Source organism: Carassius gibelio, chromosome B7 (genome assembly GCF_023724105.1).
Source record: "Carassius gibelio isolate Cgi1373 ecotype wild population from Czech Republic chromosome B7, carGib1.2-hapl.c, whole genome shotgun sequence".
Taxonomy (NCBI): Eukaryota; Metazoa; Chordata; class Actinopteri; order Cypriniformes; family Cyprinidae; genus Carassius; species Carassius gibelio.
In genome coordinates, this window is record NC_068402.1 from 30,004,172 (window position 1) to 30,027,505 (window position 23,334).

The 23,334-nt window shown below is 36.3% G+C and overlaps 1 protein-coding gene and 1 long non-coding RNA gene across 2 annotated transcripts; both read left to right on the forward strand.

The window, feature by feature from the left end:
- The first annotated feature begins 3,855 nt into the window (after positions 1 to 3,855).
- Positions 3,856 to 20,216, forward strand: LOC127961909 (oxygen-regulated protein 1-like). Its single transcript, XM_052561218.1, has 5 exons — positions 3,856 to 4,625; positions 11,219 to 11,369; positions 12,185 to 13,248; positions 19,732 to 19,809; positions 20,112 to 20,216. The coding sequence occupies exons 1-5, from the start codon at positions 3,969 to 3,971 to the stop codon at positions 20,214 to 20,216; spliced, it is 2,055 nt and encodes a 684-aa protein (XP_052417178.1). The 5' UTR covers positions 3,856 to 3,968.
- Positions 20,217 to 21,208: 992 nt separating this feature from the next.
- Positions 21,209 to 22,512, forward strand: LOC127961394 (uncharacterized). The gene is made up of 2 exons (XR_008154435.1): positions 21,209 to 21,928; positions 22,019 to 22,512. It is a non-coding gene; the product is annotated as an uncharacterized LOC127961394 (long non-coding RNA).
- The last annotated feature ends 822 nt before the right edge of the window (positions 22,513 to 23,334 follow it).

Genomic DNA, 23,334 nt, shown 5'->3' on the forward strand with positions numbered 1-23,334 from the left:
CCCCCTTTTGGCGCCGGGCCTGCTTGATTGCAAATAGTTGCACAGACACTATTTAAACTGAACAGAGATGACATCACTGAATTCAATGATGAACTGCCTTTAAATGTCATTTTGCCCTATTGACACAACTGTTTTCCTAATGAATGTTGTTCAGTTGCTTTGACGCAATGTATTTTGTTTAAAGCGCTATATAAATAAAGGTGACTTGACTCGACTTGACCCAACACACCCATACATATACAAAGACCCATATACCTAATGTCCACAGTTAAGAAGAAGAACGCTTTCCCCAAGGTGGGAAATTTGCATCTACTGTACAAATAATAATAATAATAATAATAATAGTTTTAAATAGGAGAAATAGTTTTAAATATGTATGACCAAAAACTTAACTGAGTTGCAACTCCAACGGAGGCAATAACACTTTGAATACCTTTCAATAACAGTGAGCCATTTCCACACTTTAAAGAACTAGCTGAACAATTGTCAGGGCTCTAGATAAGATATCAGAAAAATAGAAAGAAGGAAGAGAGAAAAAATAAAACAACAGTGCAAACCTCGATCTGTTTGAGGTGGGACATAACACTTTCCAATTTTTCTTCTAATGAGAATGGCGGTTTTACAGTTTGTACGTGTGTTTAACATTAAGTGTGTAACTCAAGTGTAGAAGAAACAGATAGTGCTGTGCTATGTAAGCACCAGTACATAACCACCTCTCTGAATATCTTGTTTCTCCACATCAGCAGTAATTGCATCAGTTTAAGCTTCTTTCTGTCTCACTTCAGTCAAGCCAGGTCTGAAGAGGCGTTCGGCATATTCCTCCACTTTTTTGCCATCTATGAATGAGATCTTTGTGCCGTTGTGCGTTATCAGGAGTCTAGCAGGATAGAGGAGGCCATACCTGACCTCCGAGTCTGCCCCTTAACAGCTCCCTCATGCGGTTGAATAGTGCCCTCTTTTTAGCTACGTCAGGCGGGTAGTTCGGATCCTTTTACCACCATGGAAGATTTGTTTTTCCGCTGCAGCCTTTCGTAGGATGTCCTCAAGCGTGTGAAAGTAGTGTAGCCTCAGTACAAAGGGTCTAGGTGGTTCATGAGGTTCAGGCCATCTTCGGAAGGTCCAGTGTGATCTGTCAATGAGAGGCGAGGCTTCTCATCCAGGGATAGTTCATGGTATTATTTAATTTAACATGAATAATTTTAAATAAATTTAATCTGACAAAATATTACAGTGTCTTGTAATGAAAATAGCAGACCATTTTGTTGTTGGTTAAGATAAAAACTAGGCATCCAACAGGCGATGTTTGTCTGGGATTTTGCAGTACTTGAGGGGTTTTTGAAGGTATAATGGGGACATGTACGCGGACAACTCGGGGACAAGACAACAAAAAATCGAGACTGTCCCCGAAATACATCTGGTCTAGAATAGAGCTGAATGGTTGCTAAAACTACATAACACTATAATACACTATTATTTTATTATTTTAATTATATGAATAGCATTTTATTTATTTATTTTCCATCATCACTAATTGTATATTTCTTAAAGGTATTCATTCTTACATAAGGCATTGCTTATAGTTAGTGGGCTTGTGTAAGGTAGGGATGGCTGACGCGAAACTAACGTTTCGACACAGTGTCGAGATCCCGAAGCGTAGATGTTTCGAAACACTGCTCCGAACTGTGATTCAAAACACCCATGTCACGTGACTATGGCTAAACGAAGCTTCTGCGCGTTTCATAAGTGTCTCGACCGACAGGTGGCACGCTTGCCGAGTCTGCGTTTGATTGACAGGGGCGGAAACAAACCACACAGGCGATACACAGTGCCACAGCAGATGCCACAGTAGAAGTTAAAAAGTACCTAAAAGATGCATTTTTGCCAAGAACCCATGATCCACTAAGTTACTGGAAAGAGAGAGCTGTGATTTTTCCTCATTTGTATGTCCTTGCTAAAAAATATCTATGCATGCCAGCAACAAGTGTCCCTTGTGAGAGGATTTTTTCTAAGGCTGGAGAAATTATCAGTAAAAAAAGAAGTAGGCTAAGCCCTTCCACAGCAGAGCAATTAATATTTTTGAATAAAAATCTTTAAAAAAAACAAAAAAAACAAATTAGACCATTGTGGATTTATTTGTTTTATTCATTTTTCATGACAAAAATAACCTAGTTATTATTATGATATAGGATTATATAGGATATTATTATAGGATTTTAAAATATCACCACATTAACGAAAACAAAATATTTTTATTTATTTTTAAATGGCTTGTTGTCAAAGTTGTTTCAGATAACATGGGCAATTGGCCACTAGGTGTCACCGTGGAGACGGGTGTCGGTAAAGTTTCGAAGCCTCGAAACAAATACGGCACTTTGCTTCAACTGTTTCAGTGTTTCATGAAGCCTCGCTCTGCCCACCACTAGTGTAAGGGTGCTATGTAATAGAGAAACCTGAAGGCTGTAGTAGATCAACAGGGTAGATAATAGTGAACGCAGCTCACACACTCTTAAAGCTGGGCTGCATGTGTAATGCTGTCCCTGGTTGGTGAGATTACAAGTGACCAAAGATTAAGCAAATTAAGTCTGAAGCAGTTGCCCAAAATAACTTCTAGTCTCCATCTTGGGCTGCTCCGTGCAGTATATGACAGTGCTTAGGTGCGTTAATATAAACCCTGCTCAAAATGAGGAACACAGTGAGTATTTTTCAAACTTTATGACTGTACATGGAGTTTGTTATCTAAAGTCGTTTTTGAGTTTTGTAATTGGTTTGCATAAATTGTCTGTAGTTGTCATCAAACAAATCTTCTTTGTATGAAGCTATACTTAGATCACGAAGGGACATTCGTTTTTAGAAAATAAATGAATATAATTATTCTCTTGTGTATGAAAAAAATTAAATGTATTTATTGCTACCTTATGATGGAAGGTAATTCTGTACATTATATATATATCACATATATATATATATTTAAATGTAAATTTATGCAGTTAGCAGACGCTTTTATCCAAAGCGACTTGCATTGCATTCAGGCTATCAATTTTTACCTATCGTGTGTTCCCGGGGAATCGAACCCCCAACCTTGCTTGCTACCGCAATGCTCTACCAGTTGAGCCACAGGATATATATATATATATATATATATATATATATATATATATATATATATATATATATATATATATATATATATATATATATATATATATATAAATATCTTCTATATATAAATAAAACATTTATTTATGGTAACCTTATGATGGAATATAATGCAGTTCATAATAGCCCTTCTGACTGTCAAAAAGATAAAATAAATGTGTTAATTAGGTTTTATCCTTATAATGACTATTGAAACTAATTAAAGAAAGATTGTTATATAATCTATTAAAACACTTTGAGACATTCTTTACAATTTAAAGCGTGTTGTCTGAAAAAAAATATTTGTTAATATTAATATAGTGGTGTTAAACTAAATTAAGTAGCTGAATGACAATTTGATTGGAGCAGTTGTTAAATCCAGGTCTGTTAAACAGTAAACAACATCTGCTATCAACAGTGATGTGCAGTCTGTAACCTACTGCCTCTCATATATTTGGACTAGTGGTCAATCAGTATGTGTTTATTATAATCATTTATAAAATTGAAGAGGCATTTTCCTCCATCATAGAGAAAATTATGTTTATTATTAATAAATAATAAACTAAATTAAATTATTCAAATTCTGATGTTAAAGCTGGTGTTTTCAGATATATTGATTATATTAAAAATTGGAATGGGTGCACTTGAGTGTGTTTTTGGTTGAAAGCATGATTTTGAAGTCTCTGCGATGTGCAGATTGATATAGTTTGTTAATATTTTCTGTTGGCCATAAGCAGTAACATTATATCTATTTATTAAATTGAGTTGTTTGAGTTATTTCCTTCACCCTCATCATGTCTGCCTTTCATGTACGATGCAGGTAAATTGCTATCATGAGTGAAGCTCCAGTAGTGCGGAAGGCTATTCCACAGGCTCAGTCTACCATTAGTGGTCACACTCAGATGACATCACGGCCACTACACATCACTGAGCCAACTGCCTCCAAACGTGTGTGCTTTTATAAAAGTGGTGATTCTCAGTTCAGCGGTCTTCCTGTGATTATCAACAGCCGCACTTTTAAAACTTTTGAGGCTCTCCTGGATAGCCTATCTAAGCGTGTGCCACTGCCATTTGGAGTGCGCACTATTACAACTCCTCGTGGTCATACAACCGTTCAGTCTCTTGATCAGTTACATCATGGTCACTCCTACATTTGCTCTGATCGTCGAACTGTCAAACCCATTGACTTGGAACAAGCACGCCGGAAACTGCCTCCCTGGTATCACGCTCGTCCTGTTAGTGCCCGGTGCTTGGCTTGGTATACACATAGCTCTTCTCAACATGGAACCTCCAGTGCAAGACTGAATGAGCATGCCATCTTGTTGCACACACCAAAGCGGCTAGTACTGTTTCGTAATGGAGAGCCAGAAGTAAAGCACACCCTGATACTGCAGAGAAGAAAAGCATACTCATTTGAAGCACTGTTAGATCACATGTCAGAGGTTATGCACTTCCCGGTGCTCAGGTTACATTCACCTGATGGAAGAAGGGTAAGAATTTTGTCCCCAAATCACATTCATTTTCAGGTACAATATTTGATTTTTTTTTTTTTTTTTTTTTTTATGCTTAAGCCTCTTAATGACACACACAAACACACAACACCTTTTCTCCATGTACTTTAGTCAATTCAAGTCAGCTTTATTTATACAGAGCATTGATTGTTTTAAAAGAGTTTTACAATGGTAAATAGGAAAATAATTTTTCAGTGATACAAACATAATTCAATTCTGCTTTAAAACAGCTCAAAAATAAGGACAATAGTAAACAATAGTAAAGAGTAAAATTTGTTTTTCAGTTAAAGTAAGTTAATTGCTAACTGTGCAAAGTTAATCATTTATGAATTTCATTTCATTCAACTGTATACAGTACATATTCACTTTACCACAATTTACAGGTTAATGTACAACAGGATGAAACACCAAACTACAAAGACACATTACTTGTTTTGACATGTCAACTTCACATCAAGCAAGAAACAACAGAACCAAAAGGAAATGTTCCATTACCATATTTTCAAAGTATTTTTTAAAGATTAGAGTTGTGACCGTGTCAGTTGTGTCTATCGTGTAAGCAAGCTAACCCAGTTTTAAGTATAAATAGCATTTACAGATTGAGGAAGACATGCTGCCCAGTGGCCCTAAGCCTCTTTACTATTTCATCCTATTATACTGCATTGCAGTCTGGGATAGGGCATAGAGATGGGAATTAGAGAGATGTCATTTAACAGCAATTAACTTACCTGTACCATAAGCTGTTTAGAATGTGCATTCTCTCATTCAATTTCGAGCATCCAGTAATATAACCACACATGTTGTGTGGACCTTTCGGAGTATACATTTATTTGTCATTTTAAATGTTTGGAAACAGTGCGTAAATGTGGAAGTCCTTCAAACATTTATTATTCTGTTGCGCCCTCTAGGACTGGCAACTAGTCAACGTCAAGCTTAAAGTGTCATGGTAGTGCATTGAAGTCGACTAGTCGATTAGTCTGTGCAACCTTTATTATCATTACAACACTCATTGTGTGTCTTAGGTATCATTTACTGAAGGCACTCAACCTTAAGTTGAAAAATTTTATATTTTTTTGATTAATTGTGTCTATTGTAATACAAATGTTCTTGAAAGCCTACTATGAAAACCTACTCGTTCTAGACATTTAGTCTGACTTTCAACAAATTATAAGAGAATCTTCAGACCATGTCAGCAAAAATGCATAGATTTCATGTTGATATGCAAAACCTTTTAAATTAATAAATAATATTAATGAATTATGAATAAACCCTATCCTTTAAGGGTTAGTTCACCCAAAAATCTAAATTATGTCATTAATAACTCACCCTCATGTCGTTCCAAACCCGTGAGACCTCTGTTCATCTTCGGAACACAGTTTAAGATATTTTAGATTTAGTCAGAGAGCTCTCAGTCCCTCCACTGAAACTGTGTGTATGGTATACTGTCCATGTTCAGAAAGGTAAGAAAAACATCATCAAAGTAGTCCATGTGACATCAGAGGGTCAATTAGAATTTTTGAAGCATCAAAAATACATTTTGGTCCAAAAATAGCAAAAAATAACGACTTTATTCATCATTGTCTTCTCTTCCGTGTCTCTTGTGAGAGAGTTCAAAACAAAGCAGTTTGTGATATCAGGTTCGCGAACGAATCATTCCATGTAACCGGATCAGTTCACCAAATTGAACTGAATCGTTTTAAACGGTTTGCGTCTCCAATACGCATTAATCCACAAATGACTTAAGCTGTTAACTTTTTTAATGTGGCTGACACTCTCTCTGAGTTAAAACAAACCAATATCGCGGAGTAATTCATTTACTCAAACAGTACACTGACTGAACTGCTGTGAAGAGAGAACTGAAGATGAACACTGAGCCAGATAATGAACGAAAGATTGACTTTTGATTTTTAGGTGAACTAACCCGTTAACATCGATATCAGCCGATTTACTTGGCATGGTGTCAAAAAGATTCTGAGGCTATATCTCTTGGGGGAAAAAATATGGAAAGATAAATGGCAGTTTTATTGCATATTTTGGGTATATCTTTTCATTAATTTCCCCTATTGTAGTAAATCTGGTCTTGATAGATCCATTGAGTCAGACTGAGAACAACTGAACTCTTAAGACCATTGGCCTTTTTTTCACCAAATCTGATTGAGACCATCTTCATACAATGTCATGAAGACATTATGGATTTTGAGTTGATATACAAGTAATTAATGTTTAATAAAATTGACTGCATGATGCAAAAATGATTAATTGAAATTAAACTTTTTGTGTGTCATTGTCATCCAACAATGAATGCACCCTTTCAATTTTGTCACAGCGCCACTTACTGCTCAAGAGATATGGAAATGTGGCATTTTTACTTATAGCTTGTACAGACTGACCAAACAGTATCTTCTGACTTTAGTTTTGCATGTGGCATAGTAGTTTTCTTGTGTGATTTTTAGTAAGTATTCTACTTTACGAACACATTGACATATCATTCCAAAACTTTTTTTTTTTTTGTCTTTGGCACCCTGTCCTGAAGCAACCTATGAAGTTGTGGGCCAGCAGCAAAATACAATATATAACAAATTTTACAAATATTCATACAGCTTTTGTAAATTTTGCATGATGGCCACGATTCTCTTTTTTCTTTTACTTGGGTCCAATTAACAAATGGTTTTCAGTAGTCAGCCATTTTGATTTAGGTCAAAAACACTTAGAACAGATACTGGCAAAAATCTAATAAAAGATTTTTGATACCTCAAACAGTTTTTATATAGGCTCACTGTCAAAGTTAAAGTCAGAGACCGTTAATTACTTAGACCTCAAATCTGACAGGATGATTCCATCATGCACCACAACTAATGCATGCAGACAAATATCTGTCCAAAAGCAGTCAGCGCTTTTACAAGGATATTTGTGTTTTGGATCATAACTCTTGAACCCTAAGGTTAGAAACAAAGTCAAAGTCCTGCTAAATGTGAATATTGTAATTTGTGTGAAAACAGGTGGAATGTGTTAATAGTTTTAACGTTTTAAGAAATATGCCTGTAAACTCCGTGGACAAAGCAGTACTGCAATTAAGAACACTTCCTTTAGGTATTACATGGAGCTAAAATGAAAATAAAATGTTACTGCAGAGGTACATTCATAAAATTAATTAATTGATATATTCATTTGTATAATTCCCTTTGCACTCTTTTAAAACCTCCCAGCTTTTTCACCCTGTTTTCACTCAAAACAAAACTACTCTGCATACTCTGCATGCTCTGCACACATGAAACTGTTACTGCAAACTTAGTTTTATGCTGGACAGTATTTATTATCATGAGTTGTTCAAATCGCGGTAATCTAATAGTCTACGGTTTTAATGATAATTAAAACATGAAATGGTAATACTTACGGTGCGTAATTTTACATACAGTTTATTTAATTTTTTTACATGGTAATATTTTTTTGTTTTTGTTTTTTGCATTGTCAACCTTACATACCTTATGCACTTGTTACACTCACAAAAATGTCTGTTACAGTAACTTACATGATAAAAGTTTGCAGATGCCACCTTGCACAACCTTATAGCAAATAAATACCAAAAAACAATGTATACATATTCAAAATAGAAAACAGAAATATTTTAATAATGTAAGTGACCAATACAAATATATATATATATATATATATATATATATATATATATATATATATATATATATATATATATATTAATAAGTCTGAGTGCAGAAGATGGAATAAGGGAGAAGACAACAAAATGAGCAAAATAAATAAATAAAAATTGCAAGTTTGCAATCAACTGTTTATTTAATATATACAGTTGTGGCCAAAAACATTGCCCCCCTGGGTAAATATGATCAAAGGAGGCTTTGAAAATTGATCTGCATTGTTAATCCTTTTGATCTTTAATTTTAAAAATTCGCAAAAATGTATCCTTTCATTGGTTAAGAATTTAAAATAGGGGGAAATACCATTATGAAATAAATGTTTTTCTCTAATACACTTTGGCCACAATTAATGGCACCCTTTTATTCAATACTTTTTGAAACCATAGGGTTCAGGTCCGAGGACTGGAATGGCTATAGCAGAAGCTTGGTTTTGAGCTCAGTGACCCATTTCTGTGTTTTTTTTTTTTTTTTTTTTTTTTTTTGAGGTTTGTGCTTGGGTTTTGTACAGTTGGAAGATCCAAACATGGCCCATTATAAGATTTTTAACAGTCAGTCACTTACTGATTTTTTATCTGTTGATATTTGATAGAATCCATGATGCCATGTATCAGAACAATATGCCCAGGACCTCCAGCAGAAATATAGGCCCACAACATCAAAAATACAGCAGTGTATTTCATTGTACACATGGGATACTTTTTATCTCTGTGTTCACCAAACCCATATTGAGTGTTTGCTGCTAAAAAGCTCATTTTAATTTCATTTTACCATAGAAGCCAGTCCCATTTGAAGTTCCAGTCATGTCTAATAACTGAATATGCTTTAGTTTGTTTTCGGATGAGCTAGGAAAATTTTTCTTGTAACCCTCCCAACAATATGTGGTGATGTAGGTTCTGTTTTTTTAAAGGTTTTCTGAGCCAGAGATTCAACTATTTTCTGCAATTCTCCAGCTGTGATCCTTGGAGAGCCTTTAGCCACTCAAACTCTCCTTCTCACCATACATTAGGATGATATAGACACACATCCTCTTCCAGGCAGATTTGTACCATTTCTTAGGGATGGCTGACGCGAAACTAACGTTTCGACACAGTGTCGAGATCCCGAAGCGTAGATGTTTCGAAACACTGCTCCGAACTGTGATTCAAAACACCCATGTCACGTGACTATGGCTAAACGAAGCTTCTGCGCGTTTCATAAGTGTCTCGACCGACAGGTGGCACGCTTGCCGAGTCTGCGTTTGATTGACAGGGGCGGAAACAAACCACACAGGCGATACACAGTGCCACAGCAGATGCCACAGTAGAAGTTAAAAAGTACCTAAAAGATGCATTTTTGCCAAGAACCCATGATCCACTAAGTTACTGGAAAGAGAGAGCTGTGTTTTTTCCTCATTTGTATGTCCTTGCTAAAAAATATCTATGCATGCCAGCAACAAGTGTCCCTTGTGAGAGGATTTTTTCTAAGGCTGGAGAAATTATCAGTAAAAAAAGAAGTAGGCTAAGCCCTTCCACAGCAGAGCAATTAATATTTTTGAATAAAAATCTTTAAAAAAAACAAAAAAAACAAATTAGACCATTGTGGATTTATTTGTTTTATTCATTTTTCATGACCAAAATAACCTAGTTATTATTATGATATAGGATTATATAGGATATTATTATAGGATTTTAAAATATCACCACATTAACGAAAACAAAATATTTTTATTTATTTTTAAATGGCTTGTTGTCAAAGTTGTTTCAGATAACATGGGCAATTGGCCACTAGGTGTCACCGTGGAGACGGGTGTCGGTAAAGTTTCGAAGCCTCGAAACAAATACGGCACTTTGCTTCAACTGTTTCAGTGTTTCATGAAGCCTCGCTCTGCCCACCACTACCATTTCTGTTTTTTTTTAGCTCTTTTCTTAAAGCCACTTCACTAATTTGTGAAGCTCAATTATCTTTTGCTGCACATCAGAAATATATTCTTTGGTTTTTCTCATTGTGATGGATGATCAAGGGAATTTGGGCTTAGTTTTCCCTCCTCTTTATATTTCTGTGAAACAGGTAGCCATGGCTGGATAATTTCCTGTTTATAATCACACTGGGGTGCTCAAAATTGTGGATATGAATGGGAATATATTGGCGGGGGGGGGGGGGGGGGGGTTGTATTTCATATTATATATATATATATATATATATATATATATATATATAATCAATTTACAATTAAATGGCACAGCTGACCACAATGGATAGATGCATTGGAAACAAAGACCGACTACTAACTAGCTGGGATTATTTTCAGGAGCTGCATAATATCATTGTGCCTGCTGCACCCATGTTACTGCAGGAAAGTTCCTTAATTATTACACTGGAATGAGAGTATAGTTCCTAGCCATATCAGCCTAGAAAATAGCAACTTTTAATTTGCTGTCTGTTTTACAATATATAACTACAGAAGAGTAAAGTTTTAAATAGGAAAAATATTGAAACTCTTTGATCATTTTTGAGCTAACGGTCTAATCAGATTCAATGATCTATGCTAAGCTACGCTAAAAGTGCTACAAGAGATCAGCTAAATTGATTAGAAAATGGTAAAACTTCACTTTTACTACTCAAGGGGAGTTAGAAAAGGAGCCTGTTTTCAAAAATATTATAGTGTTCCTTTAAAGCAATACTCTGCTGGAATTTGGAAACAAAGTGGCCTAGCAAGAGAAGCTAAAAGGAAGCATAACAATGAACTTTAACAGGCATTTTAGACATAGCATTAACAGAAATGCATTATCATAGAAAACTCATTAATTGAAATGAATTGCAATATAATCTAGGATGACTACTGACAATACTAATAATTAATTCCTGCTTTGTTGAATAGATAGTTTGTTTATATACTATAAAGATGTTTTCACGTGATCATAGGTGGATGGGCTTCCTGCACTGATATTATGCTCTGGGGTATTGGTGGCTGCTGGCCGGGAACCTTTCAAAAAAAGAAACTATGATATTCAGAAGTCATCTCCACCAACGTGGCTGCCAGTTAAAAGACTGAAACGGCGACATCCAATAGCCAGTAAGTTTATTCATTTCACTTTTATTCTAATACTGAGCTCAACTACTATAAAAATGAGGACAAAGTAATATAAATTCAATAATTGTTTGCAAATGTAAGACATTTGTTAAAAATTTGTGATAGATTCCAATTTAAAAATGCTTTATAGATACACTGGACCCACTTTATATTAAGTGGCCTTAACTACTATGTACTTACATTTTAATTAATAATTTAGTACAATGTACTTATTGTGTACATACATGTTTTTACATTGTACTTATATTTAAAAAACTACTACTTGTAATTACATCTGTATTTAATTTATGTAATTACATTTATAATTACACTGTTGACCCATACTTTACACCTTAACCCACCCTTAAACTTACCCATACCTCCAACCGTCTCCCTAACCTTACCCCTATCCCACCTCAATAGCAGCAAAGGTGTTTTACAATACAATATGAACACAATAAGTACATTGTACTTATTTTTTATGTAAGTACATAGTAGTTAAGGCCACCTAATATAAAGTGGGACCGATACACGGAATGTACATGTCAGGATAATCTATTACTGAGACTAGCTTTAAGCAAGTGCTGAGACTTTCATATCTACTGTAATGCCCACAGTGGCCTACATCCTTCAGTACTAATTATATCATACATGCTCTCTCTAATCTGCTTTTGTATGCTCTTTATTTTTCTCACTTGGAATGCTTTTCTGCTGTCCTGACTTGACCAAACACCTCCTGGTCTTAAAAACATCTACATCTATCACCACACTCTGAAATCCTATTTTATCCCCATACCTGTATCACCAACATTCTAAAGGAAAAAATAAGTCCAGCAGCACCAAATCCTGTCCCTTCTCCCCATCCTCTGAACACTACTTTGTGAATCAAATTCAAAACACTATGTCAGGAAGTACGTATGATTTTCAAAGCAATCCAAACTGCTCTGTGGAAGTAGAGCCTGGACAGCATCTTGAGTCAGTTGCTGAAACAGAAGTCATTACCAGTCAGGATGTTGAGAAAGTGGATGACATACATATGCCTTCTGATGATGACATTGAGAAAGCTTTCAGAGTCAATCAAGATGGAAGTATGACAGTAGAAATGAAAGTGCGCCTTACTATTAAAGAAGAGGAAACAATTCATTGGACGACCACAGTCAGTCGTTCCAGTGTGTACAATCAATTTAAAGCAGCCACTATTTCCTGTCCTGATCTGGATGCTAATTTACCTGATAATTTACCCCCTCAAAGTGATACTCCTACTAGAGAGGTCAGCGAGATTGACCCTAATGACAGCAACCATTTCTGCCCTAAGGATGGCTGTAAGATAAATGAAGATACTGAGATAAGTGGAGCTGCTGCAAGCATTCAGTTAGAGCGACTACCCTCACCGCTTTCCCACTTTCCAGGGTTGCACAAGGTACAACACAAACAAGAATCCATTGAGAGCATCAAGACAGTAAGTGATACAGAATTTCATAAGAACCATTCATACTCTGACACTGAAGAACTGGACAGTGGAGATGTCAAGCAGGAATACTGTATGGTACAGCAGTGTAACAAACCTGTACCCAAGCCTCGATGTACCTTGGCCTCTGAAATTCACACAACGACACGGCTACAATTGAGCAACTACAGATGTTCAGAGAATCTTCAGTTTCAGGACAATCAGAAAAAGATGTATGAGACGCCTTTACATATTTATGAAAAGCAGACTTGTCAAGAGAACTTCTCAGACAAAACGCAACATCATTTGCAATTCTTTGGCAGTTCACACCATGAATATGATGTCAAGATGGCAGTGACACCAGTTACCGCATCCTCGAAAGCCTTAGTATCTAAACGTGTTCTTACGATTGGTACAACCACAAAGAGGAAGACAGTTAGAGTAGTAGTAAAGAAGAATCACTTGCTTAAGTGTGCTATTCCAAAAAGAAAACCAAGGGCTAATAAAGCTGACATTCTGAAAGAAATAAAGAAAAAAAGACTTGGTATATCAAGCCAGAAAGGAGATGTTAAACTAAACAAGAATTCCACAACAAAAGCAGCTCAAAAACTACTAAAAAGGAGAAATAATAATGGAAATGGAAATGTGCCTCTAAAACCGAAAACAGATGACCTAAGCTCTATTTTGGTTGAAAAAGATCAAAACAACATCCAAGTGCAAGCTGGTAGTTACACTTTGCCGAAGACAAAAATGCAAAAAGCAACACTCATCAAAGGCACGATGAGTCAGCACACATCAGAATATGTTGAACTCTGGTTACAGAGAAGTACAAAGGTAAAACCACCACTGGTTTACCAGCCCTCTTTAGAAACTATACCCAAAAATAACACAATGGTTAAAGCATCTCTGTTCAATTATCAATCTTGTAAATCAATACAAGCATTAACCAATGAAGCTTTTGAAGAGAAAGAGATTTGTGTATATTCACCAAAGACAAAAAAGCCTGAACAGATAAATAGTGATCACTTAACAAAAACAATGGAAAATCAACAGACATCTGAGCCAATACGTAAGACTGACTCATATAACACAGAAAATACTTTGAGTATCCATACAAAGCCTTCAATAGAACTGATAGATTTGCAAGCACAAAAATTCTACAATGTAAAAATGGCTGTTAGGCCAGATATGAAGCCAGTACTTGATCAGCTTTGTTATTACATTGAGTCACTTCGTGAGATCACACAACACAAATGGTTATGCTCAAAAATGTCTATATGTGTGCCAGATTTTTCTTCATATGTGGAATCTACATTTGGCACTTCCTCTAGGGTGCTTCTTGCCTTTCTTTGTGTTATGACTTTAAAGGATGGCTTAAGCCATTTAAATGCATGTAGACAGGCTGATGCCAGTCTAAGCTGTTCCGAGGCTATGCACATGATGCAATCTCTAAACGAATTAGCAGCAATAGAAGATGCAGAACAACTTAGGATAAGTCTATCCCACCTTCACAACTCAGCATCTAATCAGCTGTTACAGAGCTGTAAGGACTTCCAAGTACTGATCAATAAAGCAAGGTGTAGCAGTGCCACACCAGAGACCACTTTGAGTGAGTCCAATCAAAGTTCAAGTTCAGAGGAGGAAGAACATGCTATCCAAATGCTGACTGAACAGTTAGGTGTTCCAGAGATAGTCAGAGAGGAGCTGGCAGCCCTTAACCATTCAGATGAGAGCATCATGATATGCAATCAGATAGAAGACACTGACAAAGTTAGTGAATCAATCCAATCAATGAAAATGAATGGATTTTCAGAGCTCCACTCTAAAGAGAAAATTGATAGTTTATCAGATTTTGTGCTGGAAGATTGTGTGAACATGTATGTTAATTCAGTTATTGATAGAGCTATAACTGCACACCTTAAAGATAGTGACTCACTGGAAAGGCCTGAAAAGGATATTGTGAATGAAGATAGATACCAACAGGATTTGAGAAATGACAACTTTTACAACACAGAGAAAAAAATTAAAGGGGATGTCATACCTGATTCTGATATCTGCAAAGATATGTTACTTGGTGAATTTAGCTTTGAGACTGAAATGTACAGAGAGTTGGAGAACGTAGGACACAAGAGACAAGAAGAAGAAGCGTTTACGAAACATCAGGAAAAAGTAGAAGAGATGAGTAGAGTAGAAAGGCAAAATGAAATTACTGAGGGAAGAGGTATATGCAAAGAAAATAGTCCTAAATGGGAGAATTCTGAATCTCTTAAGACAGTATTAAAAAACGAAGTGCTAAGAAAAGTGGTAAATGAGGTAGAAAAAGACAGAGACTCAGTTGAAGAGGAAGGGTCGAAATTATCAGAACCACCAATTATCAGAAATGAAAAGGTCAACAAACTTGAGGAGAATGTAAAACATAGTGATGAGACATTTCCTAAAGATAAGTATTTCAGTAAAGAAAATAATCTTACTGTGAAAAGTCCTGAGCCAAGTGATGGAGCAGAACAGATATGTTCAAAGGAGACAATATCAGGACATTGGCGAAATGAGTTTCAGGCCATTCAAAGTCAAGATCAGTTATACAATAAAACAAAAATAACAGAGAAGGGTTTTGTATTATCTGAGGTGCAAGATAACCATCATACTCATATTGAATCAAATAAAGAAGTGGATGAAATTCAACATTCAATAACACACCAAGACTTCTGTATGGAAAGTATGACTTATTCTGAGGAGGAACATGTTATCCTAGAAGCACCAGAATGCTACTCCATCTATCAGGAGAACTGTGTGGAGATTCCTGAAGAAATCACTGAGTATAAAGAAAATGAGAATGATTTTAAGAAGGCAAGCGCAACTGATATAGCAAAGCCTATCAGTAGTCTACAAGACCAGGAAAAATCTGAGAGTAAGAGAAAATTTAATACAGAACAGACAACTGGCAAAAGGCTCTTGAATCACATCAGTGTAACTAATCAAGAGGCATCAAATATTGTCAAAACCACAGAAAGTGGATCACTGGATTCAGTCTCATCATCATTAGCATTCAGTTATGATTCCAAAAACAGTGATTTGGCAAAAGATTCAGAGGAACACATTCAGACCAACAGAGTGAAATCCATCAGAGACATGTTTCTTGCCAAGAGCAATACAGACATGCGGCATGGACAGGCACAGCTAAACAGTCCAAGTTCTGAACTGTCAAATGACCAACTTGAATCTTCTCACAGAAAAGAATACCAATTATTAACATCGTCAGAGTTGTCAAGAGAAGAGAAAAACACATGCAGGTTGTCCATTGCAAAGGGTTATGTAAAAAGAACTATTGAGCAGCTTTATGGAAAAGGCTCTAAAGGATGTAGTTCTGATGAAAAGAGATATCCTTCAACCGACAAAATCGAGAAGAGAGAAGGTCTTAGAGGTACAAATGCCTCAAGTCTGCCCTCCCTCCATGAAGTTCACACAGATGTCATTACAGATTTGTCATATTTTAATGCCACAAGCTCAGTAGATAGTTTAAATGAGCCAATGAACTGTGTCACTCTGAATGCCAGGGTGGGACCCAAGGATGCAGTCTTAATTGATAAGGGTCGCTGGTTACTTAGGGAAAATCAAATGAGTCTGAAATCTTGTTCGGACAATGAAGACACATCCAAGAAAATAGAAGACAAGGATGTGTTGGCCGAGTCAGATTCTGGAAAAGAGAATATTCCATATTCCTTATTTGGCCATTCTTCTATGATGCCTGACAAGGATCCTTCTTTCACAGAACAAGAAGAAGAGTGCCCAGGGAGGACAATCACCTATTTTCACCTTCCAGATGCCAGTGATTCTGAGATACAGCGAAATGACCAAAAAACTGACACTCCAAAAAGGAAAACAGAAAACAAAGTGACTCCTTTAACAGAGCCTCCAAAATGTTGGACTGAGAAACACAGCATTGTAACTGTCTTCACACCAATGGACATAAAAAAATCAGCTAATAAGGTGCATCCTGTGATAGACACTACATCTCCTGTAATTACTCAGCCAGCCAAAGGACAAAGTGTAGAAGTTGCAAGACACTCTGCAGAACCTGATGCACTGGAGATTCTATACATGTTTTGTGGGCAGCATTGCCCCATTCTTTAAACTTGCTTTCCATTTTTATATATATTCTGAAAGTAATGCTAAATCATGTATTTCAATAATCATTTGTCTGCAATTAATTATTTTTGAAAGACTCAATATGTATTTTTAAATATGAACAACTTGGCACACCATTTTAAAAACACTGTGCAATGCCATTTAAATGTATTGTATGTACATTACAGTATTCCTGCTGTGCAGTGAGCAGCAGTGACATGTGGCACAATTACGTCTTTATAGGACATGTATACATAGAAAAACTATTTAAAAGAAACAATAGAATGTAAGGCAACAGCTATATAGCAGTGTGGTACCTGTGGTAGTAGTGTTGTTAGGTCACTATGCACTGTAGAAGAAACACTGTAGTGACTTATTTAATTAAAAGAGTAGTTCAACCCCCCAAAAAATCTGTAATTACTCTCTATCATGACATTCATTACCTGTAAGACCTTCATTCATCTTCAGAACACAAATAGTTTCTTTGTGCAAAAAAAAAGAAAATAAAAATGTTTTCTTTGTGATGTCACATGGATCATTTTAACGATATTCTTGCTACATTTCTTAGCCTTCATCGTGTAAGGATCCTTGCTGTGTATGGGAGGGTCAGAGAGATCTCGGAATGCATCAAAAATATTTGTGTTCTAAAAATGAACGATTGTTGTACAGGTTTGGAATGACATGAGGGTGAGTAATTAATGACATAATTTATATTTTTTGGGTGAACTATCCCTTTAATTAAATGAGTCAGACAAAAATATCACATGTTTTATAACCTGATTACTGCAAGTCCCACCTAGGGACAGCATTTTCATTTTTGGGTGAACTATCCATTTAATTAATGTGCATAGTTTAGAGTGTGACAGAGTCTTAATTATGATGGCTAAATGTAAACAAATAGCTTATGGTACATATGAAGTAGAACAGTTATACATAAAAACAGTAAAAATCTAGCACACTCAAGATAATTTATTTGACCTAGCAACAAAGAAAAGAAAAGAAAAGAAAGAAAGGGTAACATACCAAAAAACAAACAAACAAACAAAAAAACAGTACTGTTTTGTAAAAATGCATAACTTTTTTCAGTGGCAGCTGATATGTTATTATTGTTTCTGAAATAAAATGTTATAATTGTGTTAAACATATTGTTTGTTTCCACTTTTTAATGAACTAATATTTCTTTCCCAGCATGTATTTACCAATGGAGGTCAGACTGACCAATATCATAGATATATAATACAGTACCTTTATTTGTACACAGCACACTAAAAGTGTGTGTACATATATATGTATGTGTGTGTGTGTGTCTATATATATATATATATATATATATATAGACACACACACAAAGAGCAAGTTGATTTATTTATATTTTGTCTACCTACCTGTTTTTTTTTTCTTCATCACACTTCGCATTAGTTAAATTTTTACCCACCCATACGTAAAAACTAAAGTGAAGTGACATTCAGCCAAGTATGGTGACCCATACTCAGAATTTGTGCTCTGCATTTAACCCATCCGAAATGCACACACACAGAGCAGTGAACACACGCGCACACACACTGTGAATACACCCGGAGCAGTGGGCAGCCATTTATGCTGCGGCGCCCGGGGAGCAGTTGGGGGTTCGATGCCTTGCTCAAGGGCACCTAAGTCGTGGTATTGAAGGTGGAGAGAGAACTGTACATGCACTCCCCCCACCCACAATTCCGTCCGGCCCGAGACTAGAACCCACAACCCTTCGATTGGGAGTCCAACCCTCTAACCATTAGGCCACGACTTCCCCTAAAACTAAGTAGCTACTGAAATGTGATTATTTTAAACAATTAAAAACAAATTTGAACCTACACTTTTTGGCCTTTTCTTTTATTGTTATGCATGTGTTTTAATTAAAGAGAAGGTTACATAATGTATTCATACACACACACACACACACACACACACACACACACACACACACACACACACACACACACACACACACACACACACATATATATATATATATATATACAATACAGACCAAAAGTTTGGACACACCATCTCATTCAAAGAGTTTTCTTTATTTTCATGACTGTGAAAATTGTAGAGTAACATTGAAGGCATCAAGGGCTATTTGACCAAGAAGGAGAGTGATGGGGTGCTGCGCCAGATGACCTGGCCTCCACAGTCACCGGACCTGAACCCAATCGAGATGGTTTAGGGGTGAGCTGGACCGCACACAGAAGGCAAAAGGGCCTACAAGTGCTAAGCATCTCTCGGGGAACTCCTTCAAGACTGTTGGAAGATCATTTCAGGTGACTACCTCTTGAAGCTCATCAAGAGAATACCAAGAGTGTGCAAAGCAGTAATCAAAGCAAAAGGTGGCTACTTTGAAGAACCTATAATATGACATATTTTCAGTTGTTTCACACTTTTTTGTTACGTATATAAATCCATATATAATTCCACATGTGTTAATTCATAGTTTTGATGCCTTCAGTGTGAATCTACAATTTTCATAGTCATGAAAATAAAGAAAACTCTTTGAATGAGAAAGTGTGGCCAAACTTTTGGTCTGTATATATATATATATATATATATATATATATATATATATATATATATATATATATATATATATATATATATTTATACAGATCATGCCATGATGATTTCAAATGAATTATTAGGCAACAAGTTTTAATAATATAATACTGAATGTTTATATATATATATATGGGTAAACTGGATCTGAGACAGTAAAGCTTGATCTATATCTATATGAATTTCCTTAAACTGTTTATCTTAAAGATAAATATATCTTTGAGAGGTATAGCTGATGATGTCACATTGAGGGGCATGTCAGAGCTCATCACAGCAGAAGAAAAGGTAAAGCAAATAAAAGGCATATAGAGTTCTGTCTATCCTTCTGTCGCTGCAGATCCAAAATGGGATCCTCCTCTCTGTGAACCTTGTGGTGCCATCAAGTGACACCCACTGGCTGTTAAGATTATAGCAAGCATTATTCATGCAGCTCTTCCAGTTCTATGAACTTTTTTGTGTTCTGCACTAAAGTTTTCAGAGATTTCTGGCAGCTCTACAAAACAACAATGACAAAAGTTAAACAACCTGATCTTCTGTTACCACAACTACAATTTGTTTTTTGTTTTTTTTTTCTCCCTGAATTTAAGGATTCTATGAGAGAGGACTCAAATGGAGAAATAAGTGATCCTGGGTTTAACAAAAAAGCTTACAGGACAAGAGAAGGTGAGGAGGGGAGTGAACAGTCCAAATGATGGGCAAGGGTGAGATCTGAAGACAGGCAAGCTGAGGAAATGGCCGTTGAGTAAGCCCAGGAAGAATGTAGGCTAGTGAGCAGTAAAGGCAGCGCAGAGCAAGACTGCTGGAGAACAGCAATGGCCTGAACGGAACATTTAGCACAAGCTTAAACACCCCAGGCCTCTCAGCCACTGCACAGGTCTTGCTGCTTGGCAGGAACAAGACCAGGGAAGCTCAGCCTCCAGGACAGGATAACAACCAGACAAGCGATACCTCAAGACAAGACTAGCAATGTTACGTTCAGCACAGAAGCTTCGAAGCTTGTATCTAAAAAACAACACATTTCATATTTAAGCACTGTATTGGAGCTTGATTCGTTTTGAGAAAAGCATACAATCTATGATGCCCAAAGCTTAATTCGCCTGAAAACCACTACTGACTCTTTCAAACAAAGCAAAACTCAATGCCATTTCCTAGTGATCTGACATTTGAACCGATGCATCGGAGTGTCGGGTAGAAGTAACCGAGAGGCCAGGATGGAGTTAGGAAGGCTCAGTACAACAGGGTAATTTTCCAGATGCTCAAATTTATTAAAAACATGCCACCAATTTGTGATGATTTCAGTGATATTTAAAAAGGAAAAAATAAATACAAGGAAAGTAACAAAAACAAAGCAAACACAACAAGCACTGAAACTACAAAAAAAGAAAAGAAAAATGCTGTCAGCAGGAAAACCTACAGCTCTACCTTCTACCCCCTCTCCTTTACAACTACAAACACACTGATTAAATAGGCTATTTTCCCACTAGACAATAATGGCCCAAACCAATCATGGGGGAGCACATATCCCAATCTACTTCTCATAGAACACATTTCCTCAGAATAGAAATACAAAAAGAAAATAAATTACATGAATACAAAGAAAAATACCTCTTATATACCACATTACTACACTGAAACTGACTTATTCATATAAGTGATATGTTACCACATCTCCTAGCACCCCTCCCATTTAGAAAATGGAATGATCTTAACTACAGGAGGGCTCCCATTACACGTGCTACCAAAGCACTCCATGCTAAAAACTGAACTGACAGATAAGACTGGTCTATACATCTTCAACAACTATACTTATAAATATATGAATAAATTATGTTAGCCACAACACAGATATTAAGCAGGCACTTTGGTGATGATGTCATCCTCCCTATCATCATCACATGAAGCTTGTGTCGAGAACAAATGTCTCAATTCGAAGCTTGTGTTGTTAAAGGGGTCATATGATATGATTTCAAGTTTTCCTTTCTCTTTAGAGTGTTAAAAGCTCTTTTTGAATAGATAAGATCCCTAAAGTTGCAAAGACTAAAGTCTCAAACACAAAGAGATTAAGGGAAGTGTCATGAAATACAGTCAAGTATGGTGACCCATACTCAGAATTCGTGCTCTGCATTTAACCCATCCAAAGTGAACACACACAGCAGTGAACATACAACTGCTTAAATATCTGTCAATGATTCTTCAAACACAAGCTTGAGCAGTGTAGAGTAACAAGTGTAGGCTTTCCTGGCTCTGCTCACGACTCCTCCGACACAGCAACCTGTATCGCAGTGGGACATATCCACCACCGAGACACTTCCTCCTGGGTGATGGAGGCTACCTCTGTTTGGAGAGGCCCATTGCCCTGTTGACACCCTTCAGGCAGCCTTGTAAGAGTAGAGGCACAACAGAGGTTTGGAAAAAGATAAAAATTAAATTAAGCTTCATTACATGGTTCTTATAGTTAAATTGTATTTATATTATCACTTTGGGGGCTTTACAGGTTTAATGCTCATCATGCCAAAGCCCACTCAGTCATTGAGCGAGCATTTGGCATCATGAAGGCCAGGTGGAGGGCCATCTTCTTCCACACCCTGGAGGTTGAAACATCATTTGTCCCAGATGTTGTGATGGCATGCACCATACTGCATAACATCTGTATTGGAAATGGTGACATTATGGCAGTAGAAGAAGAGCAACCTGAGCAAGAAGACGTGGCTGGGGAGACTACAAATGGAAGTGCTCTGCGTGAACGCACTTCTGCACAACTGTCCATCCTGCAGGACCATGTTGTTGATCTTGATTACCATGTACAATACAATTCAACTTAAATACAAACAAGATTGATATTACCCTTTATCTTTATTTCACATGTCTGACCTTGTTATTATTGCATTTGTTTTTGTTATTGCCTTTGTATGTTTTATATTCTTGTTCCACACATTTAATACTAATATCACAGGTCAATGTAGCATAAAGCAGTATTTATAAAAGTTACTGATATGACTGGTGTCTTCATCTCAAATGAGTAAACATAAGTTTTAACATGAGGTTGTCACTCAAAGACGACCTCTACAAAATAAAGGTGACTTGACATAAGTATTGAATTAATAAGAAAATTATTCAATGAAACCTATTGAGATTGGAACCTGTCAATGTAAGTATGTTTATTCCCAAATTAATCAAAACAAATCCACCGCAGTACTTATACAAGTAAACAAACTTATTTTAACATAACTTAAATACATAACTTGAACACATGAAATATATACAATTTAGTTTTTCTTTACAAGAGTCTCAAGTAAATTGAGAAGTCTGTTGGTCCTCTCTTCTACAGCCTTTTGTCTGGCTTCTTCCCTGGCTTCCTCTCTGGCAATTTTCTCCCTCAACATTTCAATGAGGCTCCTCTTCTTACCCCCTTGTCTGCTTGGTTCAGGTTCTCGGTCTTCATTGAGCGGCAAGGAAGAGGCATTTGAAGGCCCTGCTTACCACAGGTGGAAGAGGCATGGGACATTGAGGCAAGCAGTTCTGGAGGAGTAACTGAATGCTTCTAACCCAATGCATCATCCATTAGGGAAAATATATATATTTTATAAACTATAGAATGCATGTCAAAATATTTACCAAGAATATGTATAAAACATACCTAATATTTCTTTTTTAGGGGTTATTGTGGTGTTACTTTCCCCTCCAGTCTAATTGTCTGAAGCACTTTTCTTGAGAAAATTCAGTGAGATTAAAGGTTTAAAAACATACAGATAACCTATCCCTGTAAAGCATTCATTATTAACTCACAAAGGAAATATTAAATAATATGCT